General features: G+C 41.1%; 1 protein-coding gene across 1 annotated transcript in view; it reads right to left on the bottom strand.

Moving 5' to 3' along the window:
- Positions 1-5926: 5926 nt before the first annotated feature.
- Positions 5927-17685, bottom strand: part of LOC143302094 (guanine nucleotide-binding protein subunit beta) — a 32862-nt gene continuing 21103 nt past the window's right edge. Inside the window, exons 6-10 of the mRNA XM_076616613.1 lie at positions 15289-15518; positions 14423-14552; positions 13544-13615; positions 12720-12936; positions 5927-11654 (exon numbers count right to left, since the gene is read on the bottom strand). Coding sequence (XP_076472728.1) covers positions 11548-11654; positions 12720-12936; positions 13544-13615; positions 14423-14552; positions 15289-15518 — 756 coding nt within the window. The 3' untranslated portion in view covers positions 5927-11547. The remainder of the gene's footprint in view (positions 11655-12719; positions 12937-13543; positions 13616-14422; positions 14553-15288; positions 15519-17685) is intronic.

The following is a 17685-nucleotide window of genomic DNA, read 5'->3' as shown; positions in this document are numbered from 1 at the left end:
CAGAGCGTGCCCCCCTCCCTCCCGGCACCCCCGCCACACACACACACACACACACACACACACACACACACACACCAGATTAAAGTTTTTAAACGAAACCATCGATCAAGTAGAGAGAGAGAGGGAGGGAGAGAGAGAGAGAGAGAGAGAGGTTTCTAAAATGAAGTTCCGTTGTATAGGCCTATATAGCTGATGTGTCAAAAGGCAGAAGATTAAAGCGAAAAAGACGAGGAAAAAAGAAAGAAAGGAAGAAAGAAAAAAAAAGAAAGAAAAAAGAATGAAAGAAACAACAGGTGAGGGAGTGAAAGTGATGACTATGGATGGAGGGTGAAGGATAGTAATAATAATGATAGTATTTATATAGCGCTGAATCTTGTGCAGAGATAAATCTAAGCGCTTTCACACCATTCATACACACGCATGTATAACTCTAAACTGAAGAGACCGAAGACAAGGAAGAGGTAGGGAAGGGAGGCTACCTTGTGAAGAGGTGGGTTTTAAGGCCAGACTTGAAAGAGCTGAGTGCGGAGACCTGACGAAGTGAAAGAGGAAGTTCATTCCTTGTCCAGACAAGGCCCCCTTCCTTTCGGACAACTCTCTGGTCTTTGCCTTAGATTAATGGATTTTCTGTCCGTTATTCTGCAATGTTTTGATGATGTTGTTGTTTTCTTCTTCTTCTTCTTTTCTTCCTCTCCGCCTCCCTCCCTCCTTGTTTCTGCCATTGGCCACTGACACCAACGTTGTTTCCTTTTCTTAACCTTCGTCGTACCACGTGGGTGAAAAATTACACACACTTTCATTTGTAACCCTGTCAGTTTGAAAAAAAATCTACTGAACTGAAATTTAATGACTTTGTTTGTTTATTATTTTTACATATCCCGACGAAAAATTGTGTTGTTTTGTTTGTAAACAAAGGAGTAAATAAACAATGAAATCGTTGTATTAAACTGACGTCAGCATATCTTCATGTGGTCCATTGAGCTTCTGCATGGTTAAAGAGCACTTGTTTTTATCAACTGGTCACTAATATAACCAGTCTATCTGATACTTAGTTTCGATAGATCAGAGGTTCTCCTCTGCTGTACCATCAGTACTTCCTGCCGCATGTGGGGAGTAAATCCAACTGAGCTCTGGAGAGCTGTCGGTACTACGGACTTACTGATGTTTACGTAAGTCCGTGATCGGCACTGGCTTCCAGATTTGACTTAATTAACGCTGGCCAGGTCACGATGCATGGACAAAAAAGGTTTGGAAAGTAGAATTCATGCCATGGAAAGGAGGTCATGTTAGATAACAACTGAGATGATAAACATCAAGATACACTGTAAATATAACCATAACAATTGACGGCAATTTTTTGTTTCAGTGGTCGTCGTTAATTAACTGCTAATCTATACTGATGTGTAAATAAGATGAATGACAGGTTTCTTCGTGCCTTTGATATTTTTAGGTGCTATCTATCAACGACTGAGTGACTCATTTTATGTCAAAAGCTTGCTTTCGTCACAGAGAGAGAGAGAGAGAGAGAGGGAGAGAGATCGATAAGTGCGCGCGTGCCAGAGCCAGAATGTCAAAGTGTCAGCCGATGATGTGTCTATATGTGGATTTTGTCGTTTCGTCACGGGCTATAACTGCGTGACGTCCGTTGCAACAGATCGTTTGCGATCGTTACCAACAGCACGCTTCGTCACAATATGTCCGTGTCCAACTGGGCGAGCCACTCGCCCACGGTTCGATCGCTTCCTGTCACTCACGTCAAAGACCGACTTGCCCGAGGCGTAGTCATGTAGCATTTCGTTTCAGCCTCACCTCTCCAATGGGAAAGGGAAGGAACAGATGAATGATTTATTATGAGGTTAATGCATACATAAAAGCGAATTGTTTTCTTTTTCAACCAGCCCTCGCCCCCCCCCCTCCCTCCCCCCACCTTCCCCTGCCTCCACACACACACACAAGCACGCAAACAAAGAAACCTATTTTAACACAAAGAGAGACAATGACAAAGACAAATGTTTTTGAGGGAAGAATGGATAAGCTAGAAGCTTCTTTACACCATGCCCTCACACACGCATACACATACAGCGAGAGAGAGAGAGAGAGAGAGAGAGAGAGAGAGAGACCATGTCCTCACGCACGCATACACATACAGAGAGAGAGAGAGGGAGAAAGAGAGAGAGAGAGAGAGAGAGAGAGAGAGAGAGAGAGAGAGAGAGAGACCATGTCCTCACGCACGCATACACATACAGAGAGAGAGAGAGAGAGAGAGGGAGAAAGAGAGAGAGAGAGAGAGAGAGAGAGAGAGAGAGAGAGACCATGTCCTCACGCACGCATACACATACAGAGAGAGAGAGAGGGAGAAAGAGAGAGAGAGAGAGAGAGAGAGAGAGAGAGAAGATTGTCCACACAAAAAGTATACTGACACTTTTCTCAGGGTTCAGTTCGTCTGGGAAGTAAGTGAAATATTCTGTATGTCTGTGAGAAACGTGAGCATGCTGCAGTGGGAGAATTACCTCAAAATATCCATCTCTCTCAGGAAACTTTCATGCGCAAGAAACTGACTTGGGAGCAAATTGTACACTTTTTTTTTTTTCGTGACAAATGACTTTGTTCAATGCAGATGCGTCATTTCATTTTACTATTATCATCAGCAGCAGCTTTGCTTCAAAGTGTAAAAACCATTTAGATGGCTGTATCCTGTTAGCCTTTAAGAACTTCGATAACAATGTCAGAGAATCAGAACTGTTTTAGTTGGTACGTTCTCTTTGAGTGAGAACTGAAAACAGGTTATATGATTAACACAATAAATCATATATGATATGACTATCATGCCGTGTTGTGTAGTACTGTATTGTACTGTTCTGCATTTGACACATTTCTACGTAATTACGGTTGCCCCCCCCCCCCCCTCCTCCATAACTCAAGTCACCATACCCCCACCACAAAAAAAGGGGGTGGCGGGTGGGAGGGATGGGGGAGATGGCGACATTTGATCAATAATGTATCTTTTTTTTCTGAAGAATTTTGATCGGGACAACTCTTGTTAGCACGAGTTCTTTAATTCGAGTTATGAATGTAAGCTGCATGCGTTACTCAGAGTTATGCTGCTGGTCAGACATCTTCCTGGCAGGATGTGGTGCAGAGTGTATGGATTTGTCCGAATTCAGTGACGCCTCCAATCAGATACTGAAACTGATCAGCGTATAATCAGGACCAGAATTTCATAAACCACCACTCAAGTTTTTTTTTGTTTTTTTTTTTAGTGGAGTGGACAGTGAAAAACTCAATTCTATGTGTGAATCGAATTTTTACAATTTCACAATCATAGGTCACTGTTTTTAGAAAGATATTTTAGTGTGGCTTGTTTTCGTCTTTAGAACATAAACATTCTATTTGTTTATACTATCTTAACCTTTCCAAAATATCACGTGCATGATGGAAAATATGACCAAGTGGTTTCCTGTGAAGAATGTCGACTTCCAGAATAACTTAGCCAACCGATTCTCTTATCGGATTCAGACACGTTTATGAACTCGTGCATGTTGCATGCATGGTGATGCTAGGCGCCATCCAAATTTGTACTTGGAGCACGTGCAGGTGGGGGAGCGAGCCGAAAGCAGGATAGAACGAGGTGTGGCACAATGTCTGGAATCAATGTGCCTGTCGGCGGCGTTCCCATTGATCTGTCACGGTAGCAGGCACGTGCATCTGTTGCACTTTACATTCGCTGTTGCTGATTCTTTGTCTCTTTTGTACTTGTGGCAGTGTGGGTGGTAATTTATGAGATTTGTTGTGTGTGTGTGTGTGTGTGTTGGCCAATGGACAGCGCAACAAATAAAGATGCGTTTCGCTTTTCATCCAGTGCATCAGTTGTCATCCCTGTAAAGAACTGTGCAACACTGAATTAAAACGCCTGAAAAAAAAAGTATGATGCAGCTTTTCTCACAGGAGGGTGTACTTATGCCATTCGACCTTAAGTTTGCTTATTCTATTTTCGTTGTTGATGATGCATGCATGTTCCATGCACCTTTTATGGACACACACAAGTATGAGACTTGTTACCATGGAAAATATGTACTGGCATGTCTTGCTTTCAAATGACAAGGATGATGGGGAGGTAAAAGGTGGATTTGCGTCTGCTTCCCTCCACACAAAGTTTATAATTTTTGAACTTCCAGATTTTAAAGTGTGATTGGGAAAATAAAATATTTCCTGAGTGACGGCAACTCATTTCCGGATCAAAGAATAGTATCTCCAAAGCGACAAACTGGAAAGATTTACTTCCTAGCTAGGGAAAGGTTCCAAGGTGATGTTCAGTAAACTGATGAAAAAAACAAACTTTTTATAATAATAGTTATTTTTCATTTTAGATATATGAAGTAATACCTGTACAATGTGTGCATTTAGTAGTAAGACAATGTTAATTGTGGAATGGTGCCTATGTTGTTGTGCATCGTCAGTCTGTTGGGAACAGCTGCTGCAAAGGTCACATCAATATCTGTAATGATTTCTTGTCAACAAGCATTTCAAATCCTGACAGAATGCCAATGTTAATGTTTACCAGGGACATACACATAAACGTCCCAAACATGATTATTACGAAGACCCACTTTGTTTATATGAAAAAAAGAAAGAAAAAAAAAAGAGGAAATAAAACTTATATCCTGTGCTTGTAGCTACATTGATATAAATTAAATTCGGGAGCATAACTCAAATTATGTTATCTGTGTCATCAAAAATTGCTTACTGATATTGCAATGAGTTTAATTATTTTTGTTGCGTTTGCCATTAAAATTAATTGCCGATATTGACACCAACTCCAAAGCAGAATAGACAGTGGTTCTTTGTACCAATAGTTTTGTTGCGAACAATTTTGTTGTTGCCGTCCCATCATCTGCTCTATTTCAGTGGCATTACACTGCTCATTCCCCCATACACAGCCACAGCTGGGTTCTTCTGTCACAGTCACAGTGTTGGCAGTCCACAAGGAACCACTGATGGTAGTTCAGTAGTGCCTGTTCTGAATTAACGTACTTCGGACACTACCTACTAAGCCCCATACTAAGGACAATAATAGCTTAGTCACAGAGCCACGGTGGCCGAGTGCACCCCTATAGTGGAAACGGCCACCACATCCCTCCAACAACAGTCCCTCATGAATCTGACAACACTGAAGAGTTTGACAGGATTCACCCCAAGCATGGATGTGGAGGGGGATCGAAACAGGTCATCATGAGAACATGGCATGAAAGGCCATAAAATCTGGGACATTTTGTCTTACTGATGATGAAGGTAGAGGATATTGATGACAATGTTGCTACAGAGGTCCATTTAGGTTTGGGACTACACGACAAGGCTGCACTCTGCACTTCCTTTCACGAGGACATCCTGGCGTTAACCAGGCCCAAGAAATACAGACACTTACAGCACTGGTAGGGAAATTTGAGCAACACACCCAAAGATGCATCAGTGAAGTGGATGATGTTTGACTGTGTGGCCCCAGTCTTCCCATTTAAGCCAGCAGCACACTCCAACTTTGGGTAGGAGCTGGCCGCAGGCCAAGAAAAACCCACCTCCACTGGGAATCGAACCTACATCTTCCATTGTCAATGACGCTAATCCCTTCGCCATGGCAGCTGGTTATGATGAATGATTTTCATTATACCTTTCTGGATATTGTTTTCAGTATGCATGAATCATTTTAACTAACTTTTTGGATGTTTTGAATAAGTTTATCTATTATTATTTTTTTTTTTTTTCTCTGTGAATGATGTAACAATGCTCAACATATACCTATATTGCGAATAATCAGACTGACTATGAATGCCCCACACCAAGACCCAACGTTTTACAAGCATCTAAGATGTAAAGCTGACTTCCACAAACTTGACAGAAAAAAAAAAAAAAAAAAAAAACCCACAGAAAATCATTAAAGACAAATAGCTTTATTTGACAAATCAAAAATTACATATACACATACGAAATGAAATGTCACAAAAGGTGAGAACTGTCCACTAGTTATGCAATAGTAGTGTCAGAAGAATGAATAAAGCCTTGCAAATTGTTCTCCATCTGAAAGGGTCTACCAATTCAGTTGTCATGTAAATATCAAACAGTAATCAAACGGCAAGCCGTCTTTACAATTAACTGCATACACACTTTAAGAAGGGGAATTGGTGGGAGGTAGGCGGGGTTGACGGTTTTAAGTGCTTGAACTATATTTTTTTCACTTCCATATTTTATCATATGCACCATGTTTTTATTTTTATTTTTTTTGCCTATTCCCTCTCCATTTACATGAAAGAAAGTGGAAAGTCAGCCACCTTAAAACTTTGATTTGTGAAATTGCGTCAGACAGTGCATCTGGCAGTTGTCATTATGGATATGGAATATTGTCGCGCCTTCATCTATGGAAAACAAGAACACTACTACAGTCACATGGAGGATGTAGTGACAGAGAACCTGTCCCCTGGAGCCAACGACTCCAGAACCCATCAACACCACACAAAGTGACCAGAGAACGATCGCCAAAAACAGTAAAAACTATCCCACGTCGAGAGTCAATGACAGCTGAAGAACATCACAAGAAAGTGATGGAATGAATACCAAGCAGCTGTGCTCCACACCACCAGTAGTTTACAATACTCAATTTGCACAGACTCGTTCACAGTGTTTCTAGATGGAAGTGGTGGCACATCATTACCAAACAGTTACACTAGACATCTGGAGTATTTGACAAAAGAAAAAAAAAAAGAAGAAAACTCCAAGAATGACAGTAAGAAAAGAGTCAAAACTAGCTGCAAGCAGCCAGTCAAGGCAAGCTATGTGGGTAAGGAAGTAACCCTGAATTCAACAGACTGTCACCACCACCCCCACAAATGAGGGGGGAGACTTTCTGCAAGAAACACAAGAGAGAAAAACCTCACTAGGGTGCCATGGCCCTGGACAGACAGACAATGCACTGTCAACCCACTTCACTCTCTACTCATTACCTCACTGATTTCCCCCACAGCCGTGTGGCAGATGCATCCATGCGACACACATTTCACACAGTTCTGGCAGATGGTCACAGGATAAAACCAAAGCCTATCTGGAGGTGAATAAAAACTGGTGGGACTGCTTCAACAGTCTGCTGGTTCCCAGAACATTAAAACCATTCACCAACCTCTCCATGTCGTCCAAGTACAGCTTCAATATGCTTTAACGGGAAAAAAAAGCAAGAAAAAAAAAAGAAAGAAAAAAAAAAAAGCACTGTCTGACTGTGAACCAATGCAATACAAAGTCATACATTATAGCGTGGACTGGACAAAATTGTTCCATCTTCATAAATAATGACATCAACACTTGTACCATAAAAAGCTTTTTTTTTTCTTTTTAATTTTTTTTTTTTAAATTGGTAATGCACATGCTTTCAAAACGGGTGACAGAAAGGGGATGAGACGGGGCAAGAGAGAGAGAGAGAGAGAGAGAGGGAGGCAGAAAGTTGTATGTAACAAAAGGGGAAAAGCATCTACTACCAAATGATACAGGTACTTGTTACTGTACACATAAGATTACAAGTGATGACTTGTAGAGGAGCACGTCTCAAAATCGGCCCTCTTGCTCTCTACACAAAATGTATATCATTCAATATACAGACCACAAATAACCATCACATTCTTCAACATACAGACACTGACTATGGTGTGTTTTGACGTGGAAAGGTGCAAAGACTTGGCCAAGGTGAACAGTCTCCGAAACCACCAGCAACACCTGACGCAATGAAAGGCAAAGCACTTAGCAGTTACGGGCCTACAGGGGGCGGGGGGGGGAGACACGATGACCTCCTGCTTTCACCACAAACACTCTACACCGAGAGGAAAGGCTCCATTCACACAGGCCTAGCCCCCATTTGGTGGCAGTGAGAAATGGGTCTACAGAGCAAGGACATGGGGTGAGACAGTGGGAGGAAGAGAGAGCGGACAATTCTACATACAGACTACATGTTGTACCACTGTCAGGTCAGTGTGGAGGATCTCCGTGTACTACAGAGGAGCAGACACACAAGAGGCACATCTTGAGTGGAGGAGGAAGGGTGGGGAAGAAACAAAAGAACCAAACATAAACTGGCTTCACCATGCAGTTATCCTGTTACACCTACGGATGGTCGTGGTCACAGAAAACAACACAGACATGCATTTCCACTGTAGACCCAAAGACGGGATGATGATGATGACAATGAGGATGATGATGATTCTGGAGAACCACACAGAATTGTAATGACAGTATCAAAATACAGACAAGCTTGTGCCATAAAGGTCTGCTCCTCATACACCCCTCCCCTCCCCCCTACTACTGCACACTGCAGCTGCCGCCTTGCTGGTGGCAGGCTCAGCTGCACTGCAAAGTGCTTGCCATCCCCACACAGCAAAGCTGCACCGTTTGACAGCCAGCAGGGAGCCATAACACACAACCCCCGCATTCAGTCCAACAGACCACAGACGTTGCCACTGAATCTCCTTACAGTGAGAAAGCAGACGTGGTGAACAAAGCTACGACATACAGATTCCAACGTTGGACACAACCACTTGTATCACCAACCACACCCTCAACACCACTCATACACATGCACACTCACCCACAAATGAGCAAGGTCATTTCAATCAATACACTGCTCTCAGATCCAAAAAATGTAAATGTGAAATCAGTTTCCCAGCAAAAACACCTTTTTTTGCACTTCAACAATGAAACAAAAACTTGTATAAGGTTAACACAGCCTCAAGCAACAATTCAAAATACAATATCCGAATGAACACAAAAAAAAGCTAACTTACAAAAAATCCTTGGCAGACAATGTGGATGGTAACTGATTGACCAGCTCCAATGAAGTTGGCTGAATGGACAAAACAATCACACCATGGGTTCACCTGGTTGTACAGCTAGACAACCCACTGCCAGGCAGTGCCAACTTGCAGGCTCTGTTCCTCGTCTCACCACACCTGGTGTTTAATTTGTGACTACAATCACCCCAAGCTTTTGTCTCCCTATTTTTTTTTTTAAACATATAGTTTAAATACCCACCCACCCCAAACAGCTCAATTCTCATACCTTTTTCCAAACAGCACAAATCAAAAACCCTTAACAAAAACCTGGTCTATTGAATATAACTGTTGTGGATTGTATGTATACATCTGCATTTGACAACTTACCATAACAACTAAAGTTTCAAACAATTACCATCCTGGGAGAACCAAGTTCAAAACAAACTAAGGGGCTGGAGATATGCTGTAAACCCAAGGGAGGGGTGGGGGGAGGAAACAGAACAATCAAAACTATGCCCAAGTTATCTGCCTGCAGTGGCCATCTTCTGCTGTTCCCATCCAGTTTCTTGGACACTCTCCATTTGCCCTGAGCGATGATCAAACTACACTCGTGTCCTCTCTCGGCAAACGCTCCAGAACTCCCACACACAAAGGGCCTGCACTCTGGCAATAGACAGTGTAAGAAGAGAGGAACACACCTAGGGTGCCCTGTCCTGATAGTGTATGACCTATCAGAAGAACGAGTGGTACAGCACTGAAAAGACAATGTCACTGATGTGCAGGACATCAAGCCTCCACCCACTGGTGGAGCACAAAGTCAATCAAGGAAACAGGAAAGCTGGACACTCACATGTAGAACAGTGAATAATGCTTGTCTAAGTTGCATTTACACAAAGCTTTAACCACAAAGAATAGACAACAAAATAAGGTTCATCATTCCTGTGATTACATTTACAGACACTCAAAATACAGTCTACAGTTTACATTCTCTCCTGATTTAATTAATCCCCTCCCCACACTTTCTTAAATACTTTTAATGCATACACAGGAGAAATTTCATTAAGACATTGCACACAAAAAATTACCACAGATTCCAAAGGGAGAAGTAAAAGAACATACAGAGTATAACATACACCCACAAGTTCACGCACGAGTCCTGGATAAGTGAATGACAGGTGCATATTCATCCAGTCTGAATAGAAGAGAGAAGGAGAGAGAGAGAGACAGAGAGAGAAACAGAGAGACAGTGAGAGACATGAAAGATAAAAGAGCGACATATCTGAGCGCACAATCAACCATGGTGATTTGACACGACGAAAACAGACACAGAGATGGGTGTGTGAGGGCAGAGAGAAGACAAAGACTCTTCACAGGAGAGTGTGTGTGTGTGTGTGTGTGCGAGTGTATTTGTGTGTGTGTGTGTGTGTGTAGATGTGGTAGCACAGCCCTTTTGGCAAGGATGAAAAGCTTTTCTGCACAGCTGTCCCCTAGCTGTCCTGATCACCACCATCTTGCTTCCCCACAGGCCCACACATACCTGTCTTCCCCACCCGACGGTCTGCAATGCTCGCCTGTCTACATTTACCTACCACCCCCTCACAGCAGTCAGTCTGCCAAACAAGGTCTGCATTTGGCAGACAGACAACTAATTCCACATCCTCCTCCTCTGCTATCCATGATAGAAATCACTGTGGTTATCTTTTATGCTGCACATTTTATTCCACATTCCCCGGTCTTCTTCAACCAAGCAGACTGAGAATGTAAAAATAGCTGGAAAATCAATGGTGTCATTCCCTCCTTCACCAAATGATTATCACTATCCCACCTCTCTTCCAAACAACCCTGTCCTTTTTACCCCCTTTGTCACTATTCAAAAAGTCCCTGTGAGAACTACTCTGGAGACAAGTTTGTAAGTAATATGCACTTAGGTCTTCTGCCAGGCAAGCAAAATCAACCAGACGCAAGTCGGCTGGAGCAAGTTACTTGACATTAAATACTAGCTACCACAGTGAAAACATCTACTTTCATACAAGTACACAAAAAAATCCAGCCCTCGCCTTTTCCTGTGAGGGGCTGTTCCTTCCAACACTTCCAAAGCACGCAATGATCTTGGACAACTAGGAGTCTTAATACTTCACCCACTAACCAAGATGTACACAGCCTGATGGAACTGGGGAGTTTTGATCATCTTCTCCTGAACTGGCAGATTATGCAGCTGGTGGTAAAGGATAGAGGGGACAAAAAAACAATAGGAAACTATAAGTCAGATGATAGAGAGGACAAAAAAAAAAAAAAAAAAAAAAAAAAAAAAAAAAAAAAAAAAAAACAGTGAGAAACTAAAGTCATTCTTTTGTAAAAAAAAAAAAAAAAAAAAAAAAAAAAAAAAAAAAAGGAGACAACTCATTTGCACTACTGAGAGAGAGCAGTTACCATACAGAGCCATCAAGGGCTCAAACCACAAATTTTTAACCTGGGGAAAAAAAAAAAAAGTTTTCAAGTTGTGGACTGGTTGAGCTTGGCTGTGACAAGCTGTACAAGGTCTTATGTGTGGTGTCCCTGCAGCTGTGAAGACCTGACCGAGACGTCGGTGACTGTGTTGGAGGAGGGGAGGGGAGGGAGGAGAGAGGGGAGGGGAGATGTTTTCTTGTTCATACAGGTTTGAAGAGGCTTGCCAAAGGAGAGGACAGGGACTGCACTCCCCACAGGGGCGAGGCGAGAGAGACGGGTGGGGACAGAGAAAAGCGTGCTATCAATTCCAGATCTTCAGGAAGCTGTCCCAGGAGCCTGTGGCCACTGCCGACCCATCGTCGGTCACTCCCAGACAACTGACGCGGTTGTCGTGGCCGGCCAGCACACCTGCACACACAATCATCACCACACTGTCACATGTATATCTGTCAGCATGCAGCCACATGTCCTATCATCAGGACATTTACACATGCACACACACCATGGTTTTTTCACAAGACCTTACCACAGACAGATTTTTAAAGTAAAGTACTGAATCATCAATGCTTACAGCAGAATTTCTTGTCCCCCGCCCTTCCCCCATGAAAAATGACATCAATGTAAACATCACCGTTTGAAATGTCAATGGTATTCCTTTTATGTAGTACTGTTGTTAGTAGTAAAGAAGGATCGATCATTTGTTCATGTTATCTGTACATTAACTTATTCTAATCAATACCGTTTACAAGCATCACTAATTCATCTAAAATATACTTCAAAAGACCCACCAGACTACCTGCAATGTCAGTTCTCCCAACAAACAAATCTCCAAGCATATGACCATCGTCATTTATACCTGACAACCCCTTACTTGACAGCAGAATTATCATAATCTGCTAGTCTCAAGTGCACAGGAATATCAACTGAGTGCTGCCTGCCTCAGACCAAAAAAAAAAAAAAAAGAAGGAAAACTAACTGACTGGAAATTACATGCCACTGACTGCTTACTCCCCTTTCACTCCAGCTCACTAATGTATCAATGTGATCGATCTTTGTTTTCATTACTGATTTTCTTAGTTTTTAATCACTGCTTGATTTTTTTTCATACTTCAGTGTAGCTTTTCTTTTTTTGAATCTTATACTGCAGACATAGTATTCTGAAGCTTGGTGTTGCATGCTAACCTAAAAACATAGCAGCTGGCAAATCGGGTAATTTATCATCCTCATACAAATATTGACAGCATTATATTCATGTTGAAACCAGCTTTATTGAAGTAGTGACAGAATCTGGTCAACACGTAGCAAGATTGAACTCTAAAGTAGCTGCCTCCTTGGCACAGGTATGTGAGACAGATGAAAGAAGCAGAATGACAGAGAAAGAAAGACAGACAGAAAGGAGAGAGAGAGAATCATAGACTCAATGTACAGGTGAAACAGACAGGAGTACATGTAGGGTAGACATCAAGCGCTTACCAGCTCGCTCCTGCTTCAAGACGTCCCACACGTTACAGTTGAAATCATCGTATCCACCCAGTAGAAGGCGACCGCTCTTTGAAAAGGCCACCGACGTTATACCGCAGATGATATTGTCGTGAGAGTACATGCCAATCTCCTGGTCCGCTCGGATGTCAAACAGTCGGCACGTGGCGTCATCAGACCCCGTGGCAAATGCATGTCCATTAGGGAAATACTGCAACAGCATATAAGTAGACAAAAACTGATTATGAGATGGTCAAGTCCTTTTGAATGTACAAATATACAAAAACACTTGCAAATATGGTCACTTTCACACTGATGAAGGGGGAAATAAAAATAAAAAGGAGTCTAGTGGCCGTTCCAGATGCTGAAGTCGATGGAAACAATCAACCAACTCCTTTTTTCATACCTTAGCGCGTGTGTATTTATACATATATAGCTTTAACACCATAATGGCTGGAAGTTGAAGAAAATGCCATTATTTTAGGTTACAAACTGTGACTATTGCTGTGCTTCATATCTTTATCACTCCTCTTTGACACTGATCTACTAAAATCTCAGGAGACAGACTGCTTAAGCTCTCATCATTATTCTTGTTCCCCTGAATGTGGCCATGTGCCTTAAACCTGCAGAGCACAGAAAGCACCAACACTGTGGAACTAGTCAGATATACACAGACGATGCAATCAGACACAATCATAGAGACAAGGATCCTTGTTATACTGAATCAAATAAGCAGTTAAAGTATCATCCAAATACCTTTTTCACACCCAACATTCTTCAAAACCATTCCAAATGCAAAAGGGACAGAGTATACTCACAGTAATTGCATTGATATCTGATTCGTGGCCCGAGAAGGTCTGCTTGCACATGCCATCTCTGATGTCCCACAGCTGAAACAGGGTCATAACACATTTTATCATTATTTTGCACAATTCTAAAACAGCTAATCAGGATACTGACATCTTGATTCACAACATCTCACACAACTAAAACTATCTCACTTACAGATATTTATTCATAACTGTATCAAGACAGGGAAAGCCTAGAGTGACTTGTATGTTGTTCTTGTCAAATCAACCATAGAGAGAGAAAAAAAAAAAAGCAAGAAAAAAAAAGCAACATACATAACCACATATTTGGTCAGCTGCAATGTTTAGTGCACTGAAAGTTTTGTGTCAGACAATCTATAATGAAAGAACATTTGCTGAGGATTAATGATTAAAAAAAAGTTAGGTTTTTTTTGTGGGTTTTTTATTTTATTTTTTAAAGATGACTTCAGATGCACAAACTGAGACAAGAAACACAGACAGCGATCCATGTATAGACTGATTTTGTTCATATAAACTAACCACAAAGGACACCAGCATATGATACTCATTATCCTACAGCTGAAAGAAGGACGCAAATATGTCTTGATTCCCATGACAGAAAGTTTGTGTATGGCTAAAACAGTGAATACTGATTTAATATAATATAAACTGTTCAAACAGCAGCTATGTCAGCATGTGATACTTGTCAACTTTTTATCTTCAGTCATCATGTGATACTTTCACTTCAGACATGTTCTGACAACAAAGCTCACATCAGAAACAAAGATTTCCCTAAGCTGTGTGTGCATGCGCATATGGTCTGACAAAGACTAGTAACATGTGAAAGTGCCAGATGGACAGATCAAAGGAAAAGAAGGATGAACTCACCTTGGCAGAAGCGTCACAGGCGCCAGACACGAAAGTGCGCAAGTCAGGAGACAGGGAAAGACTCATGACATCTCCAGTGTGGCCAGTGAAAGAAGTGGTCTGTTGGCCAGTCTCTATATCCCATAAAGCACTGTAACAAACAAAAATTCACACACATCAAAAGTTTTTCACTTCTCTGAAAATGACATCTAGAAATCATACTGTAACACAGTTTAATACGCTGAAAGCAGAGTGACAAAATTGTAAAAGTTTCTTTTGAAACAACCACTGAAATGGAACAAGTTACGTTTCCAACAAGGAAGAATTTACAAGGCTAAAATCCATTATGAAACATATTCAATGTTTGTTCATCACATGTCTTTCTCTGAACATAATCATGTATGAACTGGAAATAAAACCCTCAAGATTGAAAATACAACTGGAAATTTTGTCTGTGTCACATAATTTCTTTACAATTTATCCAAACAAAATGATACAAAGGGATTAAAGTAGAAACAGTGTGAAGAATACTATGTAAATATAACTTCCCCTTTATCAGTGTCTATTTCCTTTCTGAAATGAAAAACCGTTCAGCGCACCTGACAATTTCTTACGAGTAATGATTAAAAACAGTTAAGATTACACACTGAACTGTGCTGACCCGTCATATTTAAATAAAAGTGAAAAACAAAAACAAAAAACAACCCCCAAATCCACTCTCAGTTCTCTGCCAAGAGCATGGAATGCCAAGTTGAGCATCAACCCACTGTCTGGAATTCATGACAGACCTACACCTAGTGCTTGTAGTCCAACAGAAAGCTGACATGCAAGTATTGTACTGTATTGTGTGCACGTGCACCCCCCCACTCAGTGTTGTTAACACTCACCATGTCATATCACCAGAACTGGTGACGATCTGGGCATCGTCAATGAAGCGACAGCAGGACAGGTATCCTGTGTGGCCAGGCAGCTCGCGAGATACTCGAACGTTGCCTTCCCTGGTCTTCAAGCTGTAGATGGAGCAGATGTTGTCCAAACCTCCGCAGGCAACATAGCCACCAGTAGGGGCATAGGCACAGGTCATCACCCAGCTAGAGCGCAGTGGAATGGCGTGTACCTGGAGAACATGACATGTGTTACACGCGCTGTCCACAGATGGACAAAAGCTTACCTGTTTCTCTTTCCACCTTTGAGAACTTAAACTGGGGTACCCAACAAACGACATATAAATCTTCAATGTATTGCTTGCTCTACCTGGATTTTCAGCCATGTATCAATGCATGCTGAGTAGTGTTGCACACAATCAAGATTCTCTGCAGTAATTCCACTGTCAAATGCAAGAAGACGCAACAGGAAATGTAAGACAGAACAGTACACGATTATGATCTATCTGTGAAACTGCATGTTTGTAGCATATCTGTTATGCATGCATGTGTGCGTGCGTGTGTGTGAATGTGTGTCTGCATGTTCAACATTTATTTGCTTATTTATCATCTTTTTTGGTGTGTGTGTGTGTGTGTGTGTGTGTGCGCGCACACGCGCGTGCGTGTATGTGTGGGTGCGCGCCTAGAGTTGACTTGAGATTTTGCGCCTTTTAAATATTATTATTATGAGTAGTAGTATTCTTATGTATTCACCTATTATTTATTTAAAAAAAATTTTTTTTTTAATTTTAATTTAATTTTTGTTGTTGTTAGTTGTTATTTTATTTATCTTAATTTAATATTTATTTATTTAATTTTAGTTATCTTTTTATTTATTTATTAAAAAAAAAATTTTTTTCTCAAGGCCTAAGTGCGTTGGGTTACACTGCTGGTCAAGCATCTGCTTGGCAGATGTGGTGTAACTTATATGGATTTGACCAAACGCAGTGATGCCTCCTTGAGCTACTGATACTGATCTATCTGAAACATTGTTTTGTTACAATCATCAGTCAATGAACGTGTCTGTCATTTAAAGACTTTTTACTGCTCTTCTTTTTCCCAGAACAATTCAATGTTGTACAAATACTTCACTAATGCTGAAAAACAAAACTACACTGCTTGTTAGCTTCAACTGCTAGTACTCTGCTGTTATACACATATCTGAAACCTGTCATTTCTAAGCAATTTCATCAGCAAAGACCAACACAAAATACTGACAAAAAATACTGTTGGGTCAAATCGCAAAACCATTACTAGCACTTCAAGTGTTAATTTAACTATGGAGTGTTGGCCTAGTGGTAATGCGTCTGCCTAGGAAGTAAAAGAATCTGAGTGCAATGGTTTGAATCCCACACTCGGCAGTATTTTATCCTCCTCCACTAAACCTTGAGGTGTTCTGGATGCTAGTCATCCAGATAAGACAATAAACCTAAGTCCCGTGTTCAGCAAGCACTTAATGCAGGTACTAAAAGAACCCACAGCAACAAAAGGACTGTCGCTGGCAAACTAATGAAGACAAATCCACTTTGATGGGAAAACAAATTAAACTGCAAGCAGAAAAAATGGATTATTATGAACTGGTGGCACTCTCCCTGGGGAGAACAGCTCGAACTTCACACTAAGAAATCTGCTGTAACAAGTGATGCAATAAATAAAAATATATCAGATTCAAGTCCAAAGTGTTTATACAACTGTCACACACAAGTGAAAATATCAGATTCAAGTCGGTTTCACAGCACGGACTGTCAAGACAGCTTAACATAAATCCACAAGCAATGACAGCTCAACCTGAACAGTCGATTTTCTGTTGAAGCAAAACCCATGGATAAGGACCCATCAGTCTTATGTGAATTTGGGAGCCCCACTTGCTCTGGAGCTGTGTAAGGATAATGTTTTCTTTTTCGGGTGAAGTTCTAACTTGTCCTGTCAACAGTCTTTGAGTTAATCATCATTTCTTATGTACAATTGTACAGTTCACTGAACTTCAGCAGCACTGGATGATTATACCACTCAGGAACCTATCATACAAGACAATAAGAGGAACAAATTGCCACATTTTTAGTTAAAAATCCCCCTAAAAACCAATGAGACTTTGGCCGAGTTCAGTAGATGCGACAGGGCCTTATAATTTCAGTTTCTCACAGAAGCATACTGCATTCAGACCAATATAGAAATGCTACACTACATCCGTTAGGCAAATGCCTGACAGGAGCATAACCCGAGGCACTTGTCAGGCCTCGAGTGCATATATATATATATATATACACACACACACATATATATATACATACATATATATATATAATTTATATACCTATCAAAGCTTTTTTTTTTTTTTTTTTTTTAAACCGAATTTTGCCT

The sequence above is a fragment of the Babylonia areolata genome, chromosome 28, assembly GCF_041734735.1.
Source record: "Babylonia areolata isolate BAREFJ2019XMU chromosome 28, ASM4173473v1, whole genome shotgun sequence".
NCBI classification, from domain to species: domain Eukaryota; kingdom Metazoa; phylum Mollusca; class Gastropoda; order Neogastropoda; family Buccinidae; genus Babylonia; species Babylonia areolata.
This window is presented reverse-complemented; position numbering and strand designations above follow the sequence as displayed.